Source organism: Suillus fuscotomentosus, assembly GCF_016647785.1.
Source record: "Suillus fuscotomentosus strain FC203 chromosome Unknown F5891scaffold_7, whole genome shotgun sequence".
Classification (NCBI taxonomy): domain Eukaryota; kingdom Fungi; phylum Basidiomycota; class Agaricomycetes; order Boletales; family Suillaceae; genus Suillus; species Suillus fuscotomentosus.
The window spans coordinates 1,092,927-1,114,554 of NW_024539519.1; the positions used below are offsets into that span (position 1 = coordinate 1,092,927).

Consider the following 21,628-nt stretch of genomic DNA (forward strand, 5'->3'; position numbering starts at 1 on the left):
TATGTGTTGTTTAGATATTTTAAGTTTAGTGGTGGATGATTAGATTGCTCTTTCATCAGCTCAGGGTCTCCATAAGTATGTGTACTGGTTTGGTATCTTCTAGGCAGAATCATTTAACAATTGTATTGATGTACTCTTCTTGCATGCGTATGATTATACTGCATTGTCAGTTCATTGAAGTGCAACTCCTTAATACATCTAATATCTATGTGGTGGTTACAAGTGAATGTCCAATAAGCATGACTGTGAAGGAGAGACAACACAGCTTATCTCCTGGATTAGAATGACCTTCACAACATTGACACAGAGGTGCAGTGTTTCATGAGTGCACCTGCACAAAGGCCCACATAATCTAGCTAAGCATCCTCAAAGCCTCCATATCTCCAATTAGTTTTCTGTTAGTATCATATTTTACTATAGACTATAATTAATCATTGAATCAATTCAGTACAACACGCACAACATATATCTTAATTTCTAATATATAAAATTCAACAGATGAGCAACAAAAAAAGACAGATTGCACTACTACATAACTCTGCTGCTACTTATCTGAGCATGCTGTAGAACTTATGTCAATGCTAGGCACCTATCCTGTCAATTTCATATATTACATTTCTCAACACTTTTTTATCTTCCAAGAGTTCCACATGTTTATCTGAGTTGTCTGAAGGTCATCCATCCCTTTCCAAGGTCTGTTTAACACTTCCAATCCTTCATACCATATCCTATCCATGTTTATTTGACTTCACTGGTATATTTTTCACTTGTTTATCTGTTATTGATTATGTCTTAGGGGCACATACATTGTCAGCCCATCAAAAAACCTTGTTAATATGTATAGATATGCACCTTGTGTGCTATTACATGCATCTCTTGTAGTGACACATCTTGAGTCTTATTATATTTCAAATAACTTATCTCGCTACTATTCTCACTTATGCAATTTCTGAACTTTCACATCATAGGATATAATTTGACTCACTAACTACCCCAGACCTGACTTCACTTCCCTTGCTATGAGTCATAGTTAGTAGAGTCACTTTTGAATATTTATACTTTGCTCAATCAATCTCTTTGTTCATTCAGAGTGATTGCTTGGCTTGACTACTGTCATTTTTGCATATCAATATCTTTAAGTCCTTTTAATAGGCTTTGCATAGTCATACTATGGTTTCCTTGCAAGTCTTATACTTAGACATATTTCAACATACTCACTATATTCATACCCAGAAACTTCACTGTTTCACTGGAAGCTCTTTAGACATTGTAAAGATACAACAATGCTTGGTACTACACAAAGTAAGTAACCAGCAATATAAAAATGTTGTAGTGGTCTTGCACAGCCTAGTCTGCTATACTTGCTAGACAAGTGTGTTTGACCCAAGGGGTTAGCTATTGGAATAAGTCTGTAGTTAGTCAAAAGTCTGAGCACGAGAAATGGAATCCAAAGGTATAATTATGAGTCCGATGCCAAAGTGTCGGCCAATGTTTTTGGGTTTAGCAGGTTTTGGGTTTGTGGATTATGGAGAACAGTGATAGCGAACATCGGGAAAGTGAGTGATATGCAGATCATTGATAAAGGGGGGTGTTTCGGATAGAAAGAGCAGTAATATTTCGCAATATCAACTAAGAACTACAAAATATCAGGTTTGACCACAAAGCATTGGGAAATGGCTCCCTACTACTTGGATGGTGAATATGCTATGTGGAAACCAATATATATTTAAGTACATAGAAATCTGGAACCCTATAGGCGAAAGTAGCGACAAAAGAATTTTGGGTCTGATGTACATGTAAATAAACATGAGGCACCACAGACTATGGGAAAACATGTAATAGCGCTGGCTACGATGTAAGTAATGTGTGAAATAATCAAATATGCACCTAGTGGGGCTAGCAGACAAGATGGGACACAGATAGGACAAGTGCATGGGAAAAACATTAGGTCCAATGCAGCTGAAACATCAGGTCCACTAGTCAAAGTGTCGGGTTTGGTGGATATGCATCGGATTGCATTGGGAAGTGAGCATTGTGCGATGGACATTTGTCATGATGTGTGGAATCACTAAATACAAGCCTAGCGCGAGCTCGAGTGCTACAATGTTTTGTGCAACCTTGGACCTTTGTTTCTAGACATCGGACCACATTTGGACACATTGGATCAGTACTTTGGAACTTTAGATCTCTGAATGCACTTAAGGTATCTTTTCCTTTTCTCCTCTTCAATCTTAACAAGACAGTCCCTTGCATTTTATATCAAGAGATAGTTCTATAGGCAGTCTCTTTGGGTCAAATTACACTCGCACATTGAGTCTTAAGGTAATATCTTTTATAGAGCCTACAAAGAATAAACTCTTTATAACATCTTGACTTGCCTTGGATGCAAGAAGTTTATCCACCTCTGCCTCATCTTTCCCATTGGCAGTCCCATCAGACAATTGGAAATTTGGTCCAATGTAAGATATCTGTGGGATGAGTTCATCAATAGTGGGACTCAGAATAAAATCTTGAACATCAGCTAAAGACTAACAAAGCACAGCATGTGATATACCACAATTCAAGGTCAGTCCGGCATCATGCTTCAGAGTTCAAAAACACACTAATGCCTGTTACTCGTCAATGTGCTCGCCGGTCTGCACGAGTTTGAGCCAATGCTCGTCTGCTCTTGAGGGGAATGGAGCCCCCTCCATCTGCCTCAAATATTCAACATATCCCTTCCAGTGACTCCAGACCCAGGGTAACAGTTCAGTGGGGGAAAGAAGATTCCCTCACTGATGTACTCGTTGATCATCTCACCTCTAACTTTGCAGATCGTCAGATCCTGTTCTATTCTGACAGCAAAAAAATGCCCATTACCAATGGTGAAAAGGCTTCAAGCAAGGACAAGGGTGATATCTACGCTGTCATCACCAAACTCATATTCGCCAACCACACCAAATATGGCTCCACATACCATCAAAATCCAAAGAAGTTTTGCGATGTAGAAACAACAATACTGTGAGGAACAAATGATGCTCCTGACTGTATCTAAAAATGTTGTAAGGTCGTGTGTTGCCTATGGTGCCGATCACTTAGACACCACTACTTTTGTGCAAAGTTCCCACCCCCTTCAAAAAAAATCGGATGTTTATATACTCTTGTAGAAATGATCCTTTTGATGAGTAGAGTAAAACTACAAGAGGGATTTTCGATTGGATCAAATTTGAGTGAGAAAATTTTTCATCAAGATGCTGATTTGGCCACATGTAGAACTATGACCCTCCATCAGTCGAAAGTACATGCCACCGTCTCAGGAACACGTCTATGTGACTTATACTTAGTAGAACTAAATTGTTTGACCTGAAATTGAGCATCTTTCGTCTCCAGGCCTGTCCGATATGCCTCCATCCAGTGGTGCATGTGATGCTCCCACAGTCGGATCGTACTGAGCTGCACAGACTGCATTGCCAAGGGCATATTCTTTTTCAACGTCTCGAAAGTGCCGTCACAGTTGTCTCGGAGATATTTCTTGACCTTCCCCCAGAAATATTCAATGAAATTGAGTTCGCAGTGGAACTTCGGCAGAAAAATGCAGAGATGCCCAGCTTTTTTAATGGATTCCTGGATATGGGACTTTTGCTGCTGAAAATACAGCTGGAGCTTGAGGATCTGCTTGTTGCAACAAGGTGTTGCATCAGTATTGCACTTGGAGGCACATTTTCCATGCAGCCGAGGTTGATGGAGGCCTTGTTCAACAAGGACAGTCTTGACTCCTTTGGGTTCATTTGGGAATTGTGGGTGGTTTGGAGGAAACACCATGTCCTGTTTGACCCGGATGCCATCGCACATGAACCATCCATTTCGCATGTGAGCCTGCTTCCCTGCTGGATTGATGTTCATGTGAGAAATGAGCAATGCATCTTCAGCATATGCGGAGTGCCCCTGTGAGTTATCAATCAGGAATAATGCTTGATATCCTAGCCCGTTGTAGAAACAACAATACTGAGAGGAACAAAGAAATGCTCCTGACTGTATCTAAAAAGTTGTAGGTCGTGCGTTGCCTAGTCTGCGATACTTGAGATGGCAAGTGCATTCGACCCTAAAGGGGAAGCAGGTGCAGCTGGAGATCTAGAGGTACGCGCTTCAGCGAAGCGCGAGAAAGCGCAGGTGCGCGCAAGGTACGAAGGCGTGGGAACGCGCGCGCGTATTAGCGCGAAGCACGGGAAAGCGCGCGCATGTAAGCGGAAATAAGAGAGACTAAACTTATGTGAAGATATAAGCAAGATAAAGGATGTGAGATGTGTTGTGCTAATGAATAGATTTCTACTGCGACTTTCTAAGTAGTAAGTACTAGGTAAAGTTGGGTGAAAAGTAAGGTAAATAATAGTATGTACTGCTGGCGCTTATATAGCGCGCCTAAGCGCACTCATGCGGAGCCGAAGCGCTACCGAGTAGGTATGTAAAAATATATATGAGTGAGAAACTATGATAAAAATAAAGGTGGAACTATGCTAATAAAGGAAATGGAAATATACGCACTAGGGAGCTTGGTGGACAGTGGATGGATGCATCTGGATGGCTGGCGCTATAGGGCGCGCAAGCGCGGGAACGCACGCGCGCGTATACATCGTGAAGCGCGGGAATGGTGCGCGCATGGCGCGCGTTGCGTGGGAAAGCTGCGCCTCATATAGAGATAGCTGCGGGTAGCGCACAGAGTAATGCTATGAGTTCGTGCTGTATACTCCCTAGTGTAAAGCGCCATATCACACTATGAGATGCACGAGTCTCTACACCGTGAATGCGCTCAAATGTTGGGATCTGTGTATGTGTCTCTACTGTAACATGAACCATGGGGCACTAAGATTGCAGGAGTGGTGTTGGAGGATCCTCACGCAGTCGCGAGCTTAGGGTTAGGGTTTAAGTTTTTGGTCACTGGAGGTCAGTTTGGCCACTGCACCTAAGTAGTGGTCTCTAAGTGATCCACACCATAGCTGTCCTGGTTCAAAAATGACTTCCCTTGGCGCTTTCTGCAAGACCCTCTTGTTGAAAGCTGTTTTGCATCTAACCATGTGCTTCACCGCTTCTTCATACCCATCTATCCGCTGCTGTTCAATATAGGCAATATGTAGTGGGGCGTCCAGTGTGCGGAGTGCTGATGTACTTTCTATTAATGGGGTTGGATGAGTGTTGACTACGAGTCCAAGCAGGAGTTCCTTTGGTGAGAATTTGAGCACTGGTAATAGATGAGTGTTTAGAGCATGAATTGCGCTATCCAGGTGACTTGGCCATGTGGTGGGAAGGCTATCCCAAGACCCTTGCTGAATGTCGTCTTCGCCTAGATTTGGTGCACACAGATGCTTTAGAATATGCAATAGGAGCTTATTGGTACCTTCTACAAGACTGTTTATTCAGGGTGAATATGCAGCTACAATGTGGAGTTTGCACCCTCACGATTCGCAGTACATCTTCACAACACTGTTATTGAAGTGTCATCCTCTATCGGACATGAAGGTTTCTGATGCTATGAAGTTATTGAATATTTGCGATAGGCTCTCTACTGTGGTCTTGGCACTGCCTGCTGTCCGATGCTTGAAGATCCATATGTGCTGCAAGAACGTGTCAAGGTATACCCCCAATGTGGAGTATCCACCTGTTCCTTTGGGTAAAGTGGGGTAGCCACCAACTAATAACTCGAATGGATGTCTTTGAGTTATCAGTTCTAGGAGAGTGTGTAAGTGCATCAGTCTGAAGTTTTTACACTTTGAGCAATCTTTGATAGCTGCAATGATAGATGTGTCTAGCTTTGGGCTGCAAATGCGGTCAAGGAGAGCGATTTTCACTGTGTCTCTACCCCAATGTCCTCCTTCCGCATGTGTGCATGTTGCGAGTGCTTTAGCTTCAGGTTTAGTGACACATTCTACCTTTGTTCTTGCCCGTGTTGGGGTGCCTCCTTTGATACACCACAGTTTACCCTGTTCTATGACATACTCTGATGCTCAGTGTCTTTCCTTCGACTTGTTTTGTAACTCTGCTCCTCGATCTAAGTTGTACATGGCCTCAATGACCTCTTTGAACACTGGCTCTTCTTTGAATCGTTTCCTGAGGTTATCTGTGATTGAGTCCACCATCGAGACAAAGAGAATGTCATTCGCTAGTCTGGTGCGTGCTTCCCAGTCTTCATTGACCAACCATTCACTGCTGTCTCCTTCAGTTCTCGATTGACCTTCCCACATTCAACTGAGTCCATCTGCGACCACATTGAGTTTCCCTGGGACGTGCCAAACATCCATGATGTTGTAAGATAGTATTCCTTCTCTCCACCTTGCATGTGCTACATTGAGGTTGTTTTTGAGCAGCATGTCTTTCAATGCATTACAGTCCATTTCGACTTCTATGGGGAAGCCCCATATGATAGTTGAGAATTTGTTGAGGCCGAATTTGAGGGCCACGAATTCCAAAAGGTATGACTTATACTTTTGCTCTGCTTGGGATGTTTGCTTAGATGTGAATCCTATTGGATGCAGGTTCTCTACCCATCTGCCTGTCGGTGTCTGTGTTCTGGCTCATTGCAACAGGACTGTAGCAAAGCCTTCTATGCAACCATTGGTGGTGATGACGAAGTGTGATCCATCATATTTTGGCGCATGGAGGACCAGTCTGGAAGTGATTGTGACTTTGAGGTCTAGGAATGCCTTTGTATGTTCCTGTTTCCAATGGGGCTCCAACTTGAAGCTACTCATGGCTCTTCGGTACAAAGTTTTGGAATGTGTGTTATCCAGTGGGACTTTGAGTAGTAAGTTTCTTAATAGACCTTCTTGTTTCGCTGTAGAGACTCATGCCTCTCATGGCATGATATGGCAGTTTTCACCAAGGAGTATATAGCACGAACTTGCAGCACCACTCGGTGTGCAGTCCGCAGCTATCCCTATACAAGGTGCAGCTTTCCCGCGCAACGTGCGCCATGCGCGCACCATTCGCATGCTTCGTGATGTATATGCGTGCGCGCTTGAGCGCCCTATAGTGTCAGCCATCCAGATGCATCCATCCACTGTCCTCCAAGTTCTCTAGTGCATATATTTCCGTTTCTCTCATTGTATATTGTTCCACCTTATTTTTATCATGGACCCTTACTTATATATATCTCTACATACCTACTCAGTAGTGCTTCGGCTCCACATGACAGCACTTAGGCGCGCTATATAAGTGCCAGCAGTACATACTATTAGAGCGAACGGAACTTCACTTTGGCACTCACTGACAAGTAACTACCCACTTACTACTTAGTAGAACATAGTAGAACTCTATTTGTCTACACTTTGCATCTCTCATCTCTTGTCTTTCATCATATCATCACTTAAGCTTACTCTTTCTCATTTCCGCATACACGCACGCACTTTCCCGCGCTTCGCGCTAATATCTGCGCATCTGCGCTTTCTCGCACTCCACTTCAGCGCTTACCTCTAGATCCTCACTGCACTCGCTTCCCCTTTAGGGTCAAACATGCTTGTCATCTCAAGCATAGCAGACTAGGCAACACATGACCTACAACACTTACAGATACAGCCAGGAGCCTCATTCGTGCCTTGCTGTATTGTTGTTTCTACATCACATATGCTTTAATGAGCATGCGGTAGAAACCTGTGAGTCCCAGAAAGGATGCTAAGTTCATTGCATCTTCTGGTTGTGGCCAATTGACTACAGCTGTGAGCTTTGTTAGATCTGGCTTAACACCATCTCTCCCCACAGTTCCTCCTGCAAACTCTATTTCCGAAATGCAAAGGCAAGTTTTCCCTGGAGCTATTGAGAAGTGGCACTCCCCAAACTGTTTGAACAGGATTGTTAGTTTGTCCATCATTTCTCTGAATGTGTTCGCCACACATCCTCCATCGTCCATGAAGAGCTCCATGTAGTGTGAGACTAGCAGATCATGGAGCCGTTCAGCCAGGGTGTCGCAAAATGCTGTTGGTGCACCTGTGATACCCATTGGCATCCGCTTGTACCAAAAATAACCTCTGCCTTCAACGTAGAATGCTAGGTAGGGTCTCCATTTCTCTGGGACTTCTATTGCATAAAATCCTGATGCAAAGTCGAAGACAGATACGAATCAGTGACCGCTTAAGTGCGGTTGCTTTGCCAATATGTCTCCCTGGAACATTGGGGCGACCTCCATGACTTTGTTCAACTGAGCGAAGTTTTGGCAGATTCACCATTTCTTTGGGCCTTTGTCTGCCTCTCGGTTGTCTGCTGTTGTGGGAGGGACTTCTCTCTGTGGTAACATGAATGCTGGTTCAAATCCTGCACCTCGACACTGATTGTTGACCTGCTGCTATAGTTCATCTAATGACATTCCACCTGCTTCGTGAGCTTTTTGTGCAATCACGGTCGTTGTGGCACACTTGATTAGTTCTGGTGGTGCTCACTCAACAAGTCCTGCTTCTAGCATATCTGTGACTCGAGTGTCATAGAATTTAGACTGTTCTGTCATGAGTGGCCATTGATGGATGCACAGATTAAAGGCTGTGTTTTCTGGTATGTTGAGATTGATGGCTGCTCCTGGGATTGGTATGACTTCTCCAAGTGATAGTGTGAAGTTATCTGTGTTGTTTGCTACAAATTCTTCTAACTCTTTGCGCTCTTCTCTTGTTAATTTTTCCCCGAATGCAATCTGGCAAGCAATTTCTACTACTCGCGCTGGATTGAAGGCATCTGTTTTTCTAGTATAGATTGACGGGTTCTGTTGCATCTGCGCAGGCTCCAGGAGTTCACCAAGCAACTGGTCTTCATCTGTTTCGATGATAACCCTTTTTGGACATGCTTGGTTGCTGTACTCATGCTGGTCAATGACTGGTTTTTCAGACAGCGATGTGATCGGCATGACTTCCCTTGAGGGGAGTGTCTCGCTCCCCCATAAGCTTCCTCGTATGTTATCTTTCTTTATTAGTCTTGGGTTCTCTTTTGGTCAGGTGGTTTGGTCTTTCAGATTTGCAGGCTCATTGGTACTGGGATGGTTTGGTTAATCTTTGGGTTTTCAGGGTATCGGCTAGGCCTATATGAAACTTCCCTCGAGGGGAGCTCCTTGCTCCCCACTGAGTGTTTGCATTCTGCAATTTCTCTCTTAGCAACTCATCTCCAGATCTGTCATTCTCTTCTCTTTCGGACTTGCTGATTCATGTACTTTGGTGTCCATTGTCCCATTGGCTGCCATGATGGGTATTTTCGATGCTCATGATTGATGTTAGCATTTTCTTCAATCATACTATCGTTGCCTTGCGTGACTTGCCTTGAGGGGGGCTTCTCTGTTCCTCCCATTACTATTTCTCGCTGTTTAGGGTCTAGCGTCAAACTAATTCCCTTGCTCCACACACTCAATGTCTGATATTTGTACTATCTGATTCTTGATTGTCGTTGACTGCAGATTATTGAATATCTTGACAGTATCTGACATGTAATCATGTATCGCCTTGAAGGCTTTGACCATCGGTTTCCCGAACAGGAATCCCCAACTTCCAGCACTATTGAAGACCTCGAAACTGCATTGAGCTTTGATGCTATTGATCTCCACCGTTCCTGACCATTTAGCAATGGACTTGACGATATTTCCATTAGCCATTCTAAGATTTTTGCTCAAAGTCATCCAGTTGTGTAGCCAGTGTTTGATTTGATTAAATATTGATGCATACATGACTCCAACCATGGCGCTGTCATCAAATAGGGCTTTAACTCTGGTTAACTCTCCTTGTGGTCCATGCAGTATAATCTGGTGCATGAATGGAACTGATTCTCTCCAGCTGAGTCTTAAGTGTTTGCGGGTGACCGGCTGAGTACAAGTCAACAACTATAGTTGTGTCAAATGGCAATGCTGTACATGTGGCACTGTTATTTAAGGCTGGAGCTTTGGGGCTAATGGTTCTATTGTTGTCCTTGCGCGTAGCCTCCTCCCTCGCAAGGACCTTTGAATCGTCTTAAGTATTCCTTAGGTTGTGGGTTGACGTGATACTCTCCTTTATGCCGACCCTTCCTCTTTTCCCTCACTGAACTCTACAACTTCTTCGATCCAAGCTGAGACTGGTTGTGTGAATTGGTTGAGTACCAGGGAGATTGGCATTGCTGTGGCTCTGTTGAACATGCCAAGGACTTTGCTAACAATTGCTCTCCATGCAGCTTCCTTTTGTGATAACCTTTCTACATGGTTCACCAGTAAGGTACAGTTCCTCCCATTGTGGCCATGGGTACCGCATGCGAAACATTCACTTGAAGCGATGGCCGCTGTTCCTGGTTTAAGTAGGTAACCTGTCTCATGGCTAACTCTGGTACTTTCTCCCCATTTTGCGTTCCACTGACTGACTTGAGTGTTGTATGCTGCATGGCCCGCCGGGTTGTCTGGGTGATGCGGGAGAGAAGTGATAAGCTGTCTGATACTGTTTTTCACTTTGTCTGTGATGATGAATGGTTGTGGAGCTGCAGTAGATTGGCGACTGAAATTCAGCTGTGTGTCTTGGTTGGCTTGCTGTGTTGGTACTTGTGTGACCATGCTGTTGGTTTGGGGTACATTTGGCAGTGTCGGCGAGTTGATATACATTCTGGATAGTTGGTTCTGTAAAGCCAAGATAGAGTTCTGTGCTGGGTTTCACTGCTGCATGCAAGCAACATCCGCACGCAGCATGTTGACCTCCTGTTCTTGCTTTGTATGCTGCTCCTTCTTTTCCACGAGTCTTGTCCCTTTCAACTCCTTGACCTCTTTGATGAATGCTGCCCAATCTGTGTACTCATTGTCCTTGAGTAAGTCCTTGATGATACTTGGTAGCAGTCCTCTGACCTGCCAGATCATTGAGGTACTTGCTGTGATTCCTGCACTTGTGGCTAGCTGCATCGCTTTGGTTGCCCAAGCTTTGTGTGCCCAACATTCCCTATTGTATAGGGTGGTCTTTGTCCCTACGGCTGCTTCCAACAGCCGATGTTCTAATAACTTCTTCTTGTACTCCACCTTGGTCTTCTCTGCTATGAGGATAGGTGGCCACCGTGTTTCGAATGCTGCGACGAATATTGGCCATGAAGTTTTATTTGCAGATGAGAGGCCTTTAAACCATACTTTGGCTTGGGAGCTGGTGCCTAGATAGTCTCTGAACATGTTCAACTTATCGGTGCTTACAGTTATAGACTGTTGTCTCATGGCACAATTGAATGACTTTAGGAAGTCTGCAGGGTTCTCTTTTGCACAGCTGTCTCCATGGAAAATCTGCAGTGTTTCTGTGGGCATGTTGGGCTGTGCAATTGTGAAGAGCTTGGCTAAGTCGTAGTCTGGTGCTGCAGAGATGGATTTGAGCAGTTCACTTTTCACATAGTGCAGTACTAGTTGGAAGTTAGGTTGGGGTAGTTGAAGGTCTAGTTCTGGGACGTCTAATTTGGAGAATGGTATATTGTTTCTGTCTTCATCCTCAAGACTGCTAAGAGGTGAGCTGTCGAAGTGGTATGGTGTGTTGAGCGAAGATGATTCAGGCATATTGAGTGGGGAAGAGGTGATGGATGTGTCTGTTAACCACTCCGCCCAGTTGGTTTTTGAATGAACATTGGTTACTGCAAGTCCCATGGATGCTCTGGGTCTTAAGCTGCTAGCCATCAGTTTCTGATGGGAATCTATGTAAACAATTTGGAGTGGAACACAGCCCTTTTGTAATATGTGCAGGTGTTTTGAGAACACCTGCCATCTAGCTTGGCCTTTTGGGCGTAACACAACGTAATGAGACTGCTTTTGCTTGTAATAAGGTTGTTGGTGTTTCCAAATCAAGGGTTCTGCCTATTTCAATTGGACGATTGCAGGAAATGACTGCGACTAGAACTGCGACTGAATGCTAATGCTATGATGAACGTGGCTGCATTGAAGCTCACTCTGTTCACCATGATGAAGCAGGATGAGAGCACTTAAGCTTGGACAAAGCAGAAACTCTACAGGATGATGATGTTGCTACACTACTCCTTGCGCCAACTCTAACCTCTATGCTGACTAAGTTTTGGAATCTGCCGAGAGACCTTCTGGTGTGTGGTGGCTACCCTTAGAACCCCTAGTCCAGTGGAGCGAAAGGCCTTCAACCATTATGTGACTAGCTCAATACCTGCCAAATCAGCATCAGAGAGTTCATATGGCCTAAGGTCTCAAGTCTTTGTAATGAAGTCATCAATAGCTTGACAAAAATCAAGTGCCTGATGGAGCATCTGATGTGTGGATGACCAATGAGTCTTGACGTCTAAGATAAGCATGAGAGCAACTTGATTTGTTGCATTCTCAGCCTTCTTAAGAGACATTGTGACTTCCACAAGCCACACTTTCCATTGCTGTGGGCTTGAACTGGACCGAACAGATGATTTTTCGAAGCTAGGATTGTGTTAGTGGTAGAATATATAACACACAGTGTAGTCGTACCTTTGTGACAGCAGAGAGCACCTGCTGCAATAACTCAAAGTTATCACTGGCAGCCTCATCATCAGCCTCATCATGAAGAGCTGCATAGTCATCATGCTCGCAATCAAGTGGTGCCATGACTGAATCATGATATGTGATGTCATTCTGCTTTGCATCTGGCTTGATCACACCAATACCTTCAAGCAGCTGCATGGTAGCCAAGTGGACGATGTGTGGCAAGCAGTGGATGCATGAGTCCTCATGAGAGAAGTCAATTCCTTCATTGGCACACTTTTCTCAAAGTGCTTGAAGTAGGGTGTCGTTATTGGAGGCATTATCACATACAACTACCATGACCCGATTTTTCAGTCTGTATAGCTCCAAGGTACTCCACACCACTTCGGCAAGATTAGCTCTGCTATGTTCACCGATGATCTCACGAAAATCAATCAAAAGTTCTTCTATAAATGTGCAGTTAGAATACAGTGCGACAAGATATTGCAATGTCATACCCAAATTCCAGTCATTCATGATATAATGCATGACGATGGCCAGGAAAGCAAATTGATTACTTGAAGTCCATGCATCAAGAGAGAGGCTGACTTTGGACTCAAGATTCTTTCATATTGTATAGACAATTAGTTGTTCTTCTTTGACTCAACTCAACTTGACTTACCTCAATCATGTCCTTAACACCTTGAATAGTATCTTCTCCTATCTTGATAACACAGTGCTTGATGGCCAGTCTTCCAGAGATGTGGAGCGGAGAGCTTCTATGTGCGTAGTCTAGGAGTGCTTTGAATTCTGGTCATTCAACCTCCTCAAATGGCTGGTCACATGCCACAAGCCATTGTGCAAGCAGTTCTTCAAACTTGGCTTGGTTCCAGTCACCAAAAGCTTTGGTGACCTGCTTGTTGAAGGCGTCAACAATGTTTACCGATGCTTGCTCGAGCTGGATAGCATTGAGCACCTTCTCTCCCCACGCAATTTTGAGTTTGTCGTCAGTAGGTGGCGTTCCATGGGACTTCAAGAGTAGATATAGTCGATACATTGGTGGAAAATGAGTCTTCAGATGACCAATCAAACCTGAGACTAGTAAGAAACAAGACATGAATTTAAAAAAAAGTAATGTACCATTCAGACTGCTTTCCATCACATGTGTGATGGTAAGGACCTTGCGGTTGCCCAAATAGCTTTTGTAGTGTTTGTCACCGACATCACCTGCTTGTCCATCAGAATTCACCTCCACATGCTTGTAGAAGTAATAAATTGGATTGCACTTGCCAGACTGCTAAGGAATTGGAGTGACCTGAGTTATAGCTATATGAACAATAGGAAAGAACTTACCTTTGATAATTGCAGAAGAACTGAGCTCATTGATGGCTGGCTCGTTGATGGCTGTAGGCTACCACTATCCTCATCATCTACTTCCTCCACTCAAGCACGCTTGGATGCCTGGGAGTTACTGGGGGCAGGCAAAGGTTGGTTGGCCTTGCGCTTCGTTTTCTGTCAGAGTTGGCGTGTGTCTTTACCCCCTCACTGTGGTACAGTTTTCATAGGAAAAATTGTGGCAAGCTAGATAATTAGTAAGACTAGTCAAGAAAAATACGAGAAATAACTCACTTCCATGTTTGTTATCTCCTGAATATCACTGTTAGAGTCTGATGAGGATGACTCCAAGCAAGATTCAGAACTATCCCCTTCGAAATCACTGTCAGCGGCATCTGAAGTGTCCTTGACTGCAAGAGTCGAAAAGAAGTTGTTGTCATTGCTAATGGTGTTCTTTTTGGGTAAACGATGAGGTCGGCAATGGCAATGCGGAGGCTGATCATCATCTTCATGTTCAGCTTGAATAAGAGCATTCATGCACTCAGGATTTTTGGGCTGTCTTCCACAGCCAAGGACCTCCTGAAAAGCTTGATCCTCAGCAGGTACACATGTGTTGGGAGTGTCAGATGACATTGAGCGACAGTATGGGATCTCGAAGGGAGAAAAGTGAGAAATGGGAGCAAAGGAACAGCACCAGGAGCTATCTTGGCCGGTGTCATGGTTCCTCCATGATTGGCACAAAAGAATTGAGGAAATGATCTAGTAGACATGACATAGAATATGTTAGCATATAACTGATTATAGATTGTGGTAGACAACTTACCAGTGCTTTGAGGATTTGCATAGTGAAGATCAGGTTCGGAACGACGTGTTTCAAAATAAGACTTATGGCTACTGCATGTATCAATTTGTTTGTAGATGATAAACAAACCCGTACTCACACCGTATTACGGCCATATATGCCCGTACAAATACAGCAACATATGGGTCCTTTATACCCCGCACTCCGTACACGGCCAAACATGGATTTTGCTTTACCTAACATTTGACGGAGATTCAATTGTGTACCCCAGTCCGGTCACAATCAAGCACGCAAGGAACCAAATACAAATATATAGACCAATGGTCCTAGTGATATGATTTTTTGCCTGTATTAAGAACCAGTGTTTTGAAGGGCCTAAGAAAGGTCTGGCAAACAGTGATAGCACCCACAAGTGATGTAGACATGTCACTGTAATATAAACCTTAATGTGATGCTCAGCTCATGAGGTCAACGAGTCATTGCTCGAATATCTGGCGAACATCAACACTGAGGTCTAGGTGACCGCTATAGTAGATCTAATGCAGATTGCTTGGTTGTTGTGATTTCAGCTCAGTGCCGAGACCCGCTCAGTGATAGTAAGCTCAAGCATTGCATTGCAAATTTTGAAAAAGATTGATTTTCGGCCAGAAGGATGGGAGAAAATGATACATGCATTGTCCTATTTTATGCGTAAATAAGGTTGACACAAAATACATGGGTATGAGGTACATGGATGAATATGTAGGAATCAATATTCCTGAAAGAGAGGAAGCGGATATAGCATAGTTGCGAGATCATGAAATTTCCTCCACACACCAGTCCGGACATCATCGGGCGATCTCTCACTGCCTGACCCAAAGTCAGACATCCAATAGGTAATAAACTCGCCCTCCATGCCAATCTTTGGGTCCCACAGTGGCCATTCTCGGCGTGGAAATCCAGGGAACGCTGCAACAAATGCCATCCAAAAAGATTCACAGCCCCACAACCACACATCTGAACGTGTCAAAGAAATATTGTTTGAAAGCCAATCTTGAATGGTATCGGCAAGCACTGCCCAAGTCCAACCATTGAGGTGATTGAAGTTGGGTGCGAGAGGAAAGAAGGGAAAGCTGCCCTACATATAATGTTATCATTGATGTATCTGTGTGGGCAGTCCAATTACCTCTGGTAGACTATTCAACGATGGGCGACCGCTCAAAGCAACATGTAGGCTGATACATTCTACAATGGGTGAAATTTGACTGGCATATGCTTCAGGAATATGGATGGAGACTTTAAGTGGCTGAAACATTTTGTGAGATGGAAGACGATGCAGAAAAACATTGACTGACAATAAATGTGGGTGGGTTTTGCAACTGTGACTGTATATTTCCGACAAAGCAGATAGATAAGCAAAGAGAGGCAAGACTAAGTCCGTTTTCATCGTATACTGTATCAACATGGAGAGTATCTGTGCTGGCTCTTGTAAGAGACATGGTTGCCAGAGGTTTGAAGGCGTGTTGAAACAATGTTGCACGAGGTTTGAAGGCGTGTTGAAACAATGTTGCAAGTTGCTGTTGGTCATCACGTGAGTTCAAGTTCTGCTTCATCACAATCAACGATCGATCAATTCAAATTCTGCCACCGGATCACTCATGCCCTCGACCTCACCGAACCTCACCAGCATGCTGAACATGTGTAGATGCTCATATAAGAGCATGTAAATACTCTTGTGCGGGCACCTATCTCTGTTCATTTTCTCAATTGTTCAAGTCAAACAGTAAAACGTTAGAGCCTTACCAATGCAGCCCAAGAAGAAAACTGTAGACTTGGATCCTTTTGGTCAGTCTTATGTCGAAGCCTTCAAATGTAAACTAACTTTATTTGCAGTGTATGCGCAAGCCGGCGAGATGGGCCATGTTATATGCAAGGTGTGCCCAAAGCTAAGGGATACCATCCTGCCAATGTGCCAATGTCACGTCGCTGCCCATGACCGAACAAAGAAGCACTGACAGAATCTCTCACATGCACTGCGCCGTAGCCATGCAACCCCTCCCCCCAATTCTGAGCCCAACATCAACTTTGACATGCTTGAGCCATCCGACCTGACCTTACATGATGAACCTTCTTGGGGCCAGCCACCTTCTGATCCCATGTCTGAAAATGCGACACCTCCACTGACAAATACTATAAACAACGATGCGGAGGATGACGAGTCTTACTTCTCGATCAAGGAGCTGTGGCATGGCACAGCGTCAGCACGTACATTTTTGCATGCGGACTACTATGAAGAGATGCAGGCAGCTCTTCAGCGAGGAGAGTCACTGTTTTCCTGTCCCTTACCCCCCAGCTCTGATGAGCTGGGTATGGAGACAGATGATGTTGACCTTGACGATGGTCTCGAGCCAGAAAATCATGGAATAGATCTTGCAGGTACGTACAGTCTGTTTTACATTCACACATACCATTATTAATGCTATGGCCAGGTGTATCTCCTGAAACTGATGGCCCAGCTTCAAACTCGGAGGTTCCACTGGACGCACCAACTTTTCCATGGGCGACAACATCTGTAAGTTCTGTCATTCTCCCAATAGCTACACTCACATTAACTCTAAAAGCAGGAATTTATCACACATCTTCTCTTCAGCTCACCCCGTCTTCGATTCTCCGAAGCACAAAAAAAGGCCGTTCTGAATTGGGCAACTGTGCTCGGGGCAACAGGTGTCCCCTCACTTCATAGTCTCTGGAAAGCACAGGATAGGATCAAGGAACTCATTGGAAACCCGACTGAGAAAGTTACTGCGGCCTCCGGCAATATTTTTTATATCAACTCGGTAGGCAAGGCCATCACAAAAGTAAGTCTTGGAACTAGTATCGTCAATGTGCGTTGGCTCACTTGTTGATCTTAGGATTATTCCAATCCACTCACACGACTGACTATGCGCGACTACCCCGAGGATGGTCAAGGTCGAATGTCACAGATTCACCATGGCGAGAAAATGCTTCATGGTCTTCCCGACAATCTTGCGACACTGAGTGTTCGTGTCGACGGGAACATATTCTTTGTCGATGAGCTCCTCCAACAAATGTCGAAAGACTATTTTATTCCTAAAAAGTTCTTTCAGGCGCAGGTATCTGCTGACCATGACACTGAGATATTGTCTTTGGGACATTCTGTCACTCGGACGGAGGTAAGATCATTCTAATCGTGTGACTTTGACTCATCGTATACAGGAGGGATTTTCAGTTGATCCTGAACAGGTCATCACACCAGTATCAATGTTCTCGCGCACCTTCAAGGATATTCAAGCTTGCTCTAAGGAGTTTTCATGCGGCTTTACAGGTGAGCTCGTATCATGCTCATCTTGATATTACTTGATGCACTATCTCAAGATTCGTCTTCTTCGCATGCCTGTCTCATGCCAAATCCCCTTTGGGAGAAATCAGATGGCCGCATGGTCTTAAGTGTCCCACTCATCGTCTTCATGGATGACGTATCGGGAAATATCTCGAAGCAGTGGAACAAACACCACGTTGTATATATGTCAAATGCTGCCATGCCCCATGAAATGCTTGAAAAAGAATTCTGCGTCCGATTTGTGTTGTCATCACCCCACGCGACTCCCTTGGAACTCATGCAAGCCGTGATGCAATCTATTCAGTATGTATGCTATTATATCAACTACTTGTGTCTGATGGGGATCACACACTCAGAAAGGCTGCAGATAACGGCGTTATTGCGTGGGATTGTAAATACCACGAAGAAGTCATGCTCATCCCTCACAGTATCTTCACGGCAGGCGACAATCCAATGCAGGCCGAAGAATGCAGCCATGGCGGGCTCAGGTGTAATTTTTTTTGCTGGACATGCAAAGTTGGTGGCACAACTGTAGACAAGAAGTCTGATGCGGGTTACTGTAACATATTCAAGGTTCGTCTAGACATTCTGTGTGTTTCTAAACTAATGTACTTATAGTCCGCTGAACTTCGAACACCAGAGGAAACACTGGCGCAGGTAAAAGAGCAGGTCGAGCTTGCAAAACTGCCTGGTGGAACCACCAAAGTTCAGAGCGCTGTGGCATCAACAGGGACCCGAGATGCAGCTACATCGGTGATCATAAATCGCCTTCTTGAGCTCGGAAAACAGCTCCGCAAATGTGAGGCCGGGAAGCCTCCCATTTCTGAAGCAGACGTTCATGTACAGCTTGAGCGTGAGCTTGAGGCTGCACTAAACGGTTGTTTGCTCGATGATCATATCAACCCACTTCTTGGTATGCCAAGTGTCAATATTCATCAAGACATGCCCACGGAAATCCTACATACTGTCCTTCTCGGTGTCGTCAAGTACTTCTGGGGCCAGACAGTATGGATACTCGACAAAAATCACTTGCTCAATACATTCCAGATGCGACTGGAATCTGTCAACAAGGAAGGCTTGAATTCGCCGACTCTTGGAGCAGAGTACATCTGCCGTTTCAAAGGAGGTTTGATCGGCAAGCATTTTAAGAGCCTTGCACAGGTAATGCCATACCTGATCTACGACCTTGTTCCATGCTCAGTTCTCAATGGTTGGACTGTGATTGGCAAGCTTGTGGTGCTTCTCTGGCACACGGTAATTGATAATACCTGGTGCGTCACACTCTCATCTTCAAAAGTAATTATTGACTCATTTATATTTTAAGGCCATTCTATCACGGACGATCGATGACTTTCTCAGTATCAGCGCTAAATGTGCGCCCAGTATCCTCATCACGAAGGCAAAGTTCCACTTCCTCCTCCACCTTCCAGCTTTCATACGGTGCTTTGGGCCAGCGATTCTGTTCTCAACTGAGCGCTTCGAGTCCTTTAACCATATTTTCCGTCTTTCATCAATCTACAGCAACCGTCAAGCCCCCAGTCGTGATACTTGTCATACCTTCGGTGGCTTTGATGTTGTCAAGCACATCGTAACTGGAGGTTTCTGGTGCGACCCGAAGACACGGAAATGGGTGCATGCTGGTAACAACATCGCTGTGTACATGGCCACACACCCTGAACAACGCCGCTTGATAGGCTTACCCACCACAAATGAAAAACCAGTCGGTAAGTAATGTTTCAATCACACTCGAATCACCCATTGATATCTTGGTAGGATTAGTTCATTTGCCAACTCACAAGGATGCGGGGGGCAAAGTCCCACCAGTTGAGTGGTGTTCGACACAGACCACACTTCTTCCTCCTCAAAAGCATCAATTCCCTGTCACCTCGCTTTTTTACAAGTGTGATTCTTTCATAGTGGCAGATCACAGCAGTGCGCTGCTGGGGAGCCATGTCATCATGAGGCGTAATCAGACGTGTTTGGACAAGGTAAGTAATGATATATTGCAATGCGGCATCTTACTAAGTGTTGCTTCTCTGTTCTAGCTCTCTATCGGCAAAGTCATTGAAATACTCGTGCCCCACCAAGGACACATCACAACACATGTCATCATTTGGTGTCTCGAATTCTCGTCAGCTGAACTACACCCTCAATTACATGTGCCATGCCTTAGATTTCCAGACATTGACGATATTGCTGTCCTTGCACCCAATGTAAGTCTTATTTTCATTGCTCTTTGTGCTCATACTGAGAGTTTACATAAGGAAATATTGTGTATCGTCAACGTTCAACATGACTGCGCATCGTCTGGAGCAAACTGTGTCATCCGGAATGTGCAAGAGCGGCAGGAGCACATTGTCACAATGAGACTCCGGCAGCTCGTTGATCATGCACCTACTAATGCCTACTTCCTCAATACCCACGTGCTTCACAATTACCAACACATCTCAGTTCTACTTCCACCGGATATACGCGCCCAGATCAGCATGCCACGTATCTCGTATCACCAGGCTGTACGTCTCCATGCTGCAGCACTCATGCACCAAAAGAAGGCATCAGACAGTGCTAATCCCGCTGACCCGGAGAAAGCGAGGGAGAATGACCCACCTCCGGCCTTTGATCATAGCGCAAGCAAAGCCACACGAATGAAAGGCAAGGGTAAAGTAGTGCCGAAGAAGAAGCTTGTGACTGGGCCAGATCTGGGACCCTCTGATCTTGCATCTCGATTGCAACGCCCGCAGCAGGTCTATAGCACCCCGCCAGCTGGTGCTATATTACAAAACGAAGCCTCATTTTCACGATCTGACGTCCTCGCTTATTTGCCCTCAGGAACTCTACAGCCGCATGGCTACTGGCAGATGCACGCAGGCCCTTCTGAACCAGCTCGTCTGCAACATCAAGGGCATGCTCCACCAACCGATAACTTTACTCACACTTCATATCCACCTCAAGATTTTAGTCAATTATCTGTCGTGCAGCACATGCACTCCCACCTGCCCGCTGCAAGTGGTATTCCAGGTCATTTCCTTCATAATTTCCGCACTTATGATGGACAATAGACATTTTAATATTTACTTTCAATACAAACTACAACCTACATCGATTACTATAACTATGTCTGTTGTCGTGTCTCGTTTCTTTGCCCTGCACTGAGTTGATCCTCACTAAATGGCTTGTCCAAGTCTGTTGACGCAATTCAGACTCCTCCAAGCACCAGCTGCTGCCCCACGTGGTTCTTCCGCTCCAGTCACTGGTCTTGTGAATCCCAGGGAAAATACTCCCACAACAGACTTGGCTGCCGACCGCAGGGCCACAAGTTTGAGTCCCCCCACAACTCCAGCAAGACGCCCATGAAGTGATTCAGCAGACAACAATATCGACACTGAACATGAAAGAAAACGGCTCAAACAATTTGCTACTGACGCTTGCTTGCAAGGCCCATGGCCTGCCTGACAACGCGTTGGACGACTTTCTCAATGTAAGTAATATAACGATCTCTAAACATTGACTGACTAGTCCGATGTCAGGTCAAGTCCATCAAGGAGATGTTTCTAAATTTTATGGCAACCCTGCTCGCAATGCAAAGGGCCACTAAATGATCTGCAAGTCAGGACTTTATTGCTTCGGACGATTTCAAGGTAACTGCCCGAACTTTCGTGTGATTCATGGCTCACCGTGGTTTAAGGGTATCATGAAAGATAGATTACGTGCATGTTTACTATCACCGAACCTGACAGGATATGTCCTCGAGCTTGCAGACAATGTCATCGTGAGCATG

The 21,628-nt window shown here is 44.7% G+C and overlaps 4 protein-coding genes across 4 annotated transcripts; 1 reads left to right on the forward strand and 3 right to left on the reverse strand.

Annotated features, from left to right (window-relative positions):
• Positions 1–13,187: 13,187 nt before the first annotated feature.
• On the reverse strand, positions 13,188–13,661 carry F5891DRAFT_944069 (uncharacterized protein; the record flags this gene model as incomplete). The annotated part of the gene is made up of 2 exons (XM_041374523.1): positions 13,188–13,465; positions 13,514–13,661. Coding segments are annotated over 2 exons (426 nt in total), but the record flags the coding sequence as incomplete, so codon positions are not given.
• A 254-nt stretch (positions 13,662–13,915) lies between these two features.
• Positions 13,916–14,552, reverse strand: F5891DRAFT_1183471 (uncharacterized protein; the record flags this gene model as incomplete). Its single annotated transcript, XM_041366282.1, has 3 exons — positions 13,916–13,954; positions 14,003–14,467; positions 14,532–14,552. The coding sequence occupies 3 exons, from the start codon at positions 14,550–14,552 to the stop codon at positions 13,916–13,918; spliced, it is 525 nt and encodes a 174-aa protein (XP_041231101.1).
• Positions 14,553–15,258: 706 nt separating this feature from the next.
• Positions 15,259–15,988, reverse strand: F5891DRAFT_1183472 (uncharacterized protein; the record flags this gene model as incomplete). Its single annotated transcript, XM_041366283.1, has 3 exons — positions 15,259–15,627; positions 15,676–15,795; positions 15,845–15,988. 3 exons carry the CDS (start codon positions 15,986–15,988, stop codon positions 15,259–15,261), a joined length of 633 nt encoding a protein of 210 aa, XP_041231102.1.
• A 306-nt stretch (positions 15,989–16,294) lies between these two features.
• On the forward strand, positions 16,295–20,909 carry F5891DRAFT_1183473 (uncharacterized protein; the record flags this gene model as incomplete). The annotated part of the gene is made up of 14 exons (XM_041366284.1): positions 16,295–16,334; positions 16,383–16,458; positions 16,534–16,925; positions 16,979–17,061; positions 17,114–17,347; positions 17,402–17,683; positions 17,727–17,835; positions 17,886–18,153; positions 18,207–18,423; positions 18,469–19,104; positions 19,175–19,574; positions 19,624–19,838; positions 19,896–20,063; positions 20,115–20,909. The coding sequence occupies 14 exons, from the start codon at positions 16,295–16,297 to the stop codon at positions 20,907–20,909; spliced, it is 3,915 nt and encodes a 1,304-aa protein (XP_041231103.1).
• Between the last annotated feature and the right edge of the window lie 719 nt (positions 20,910–21,628).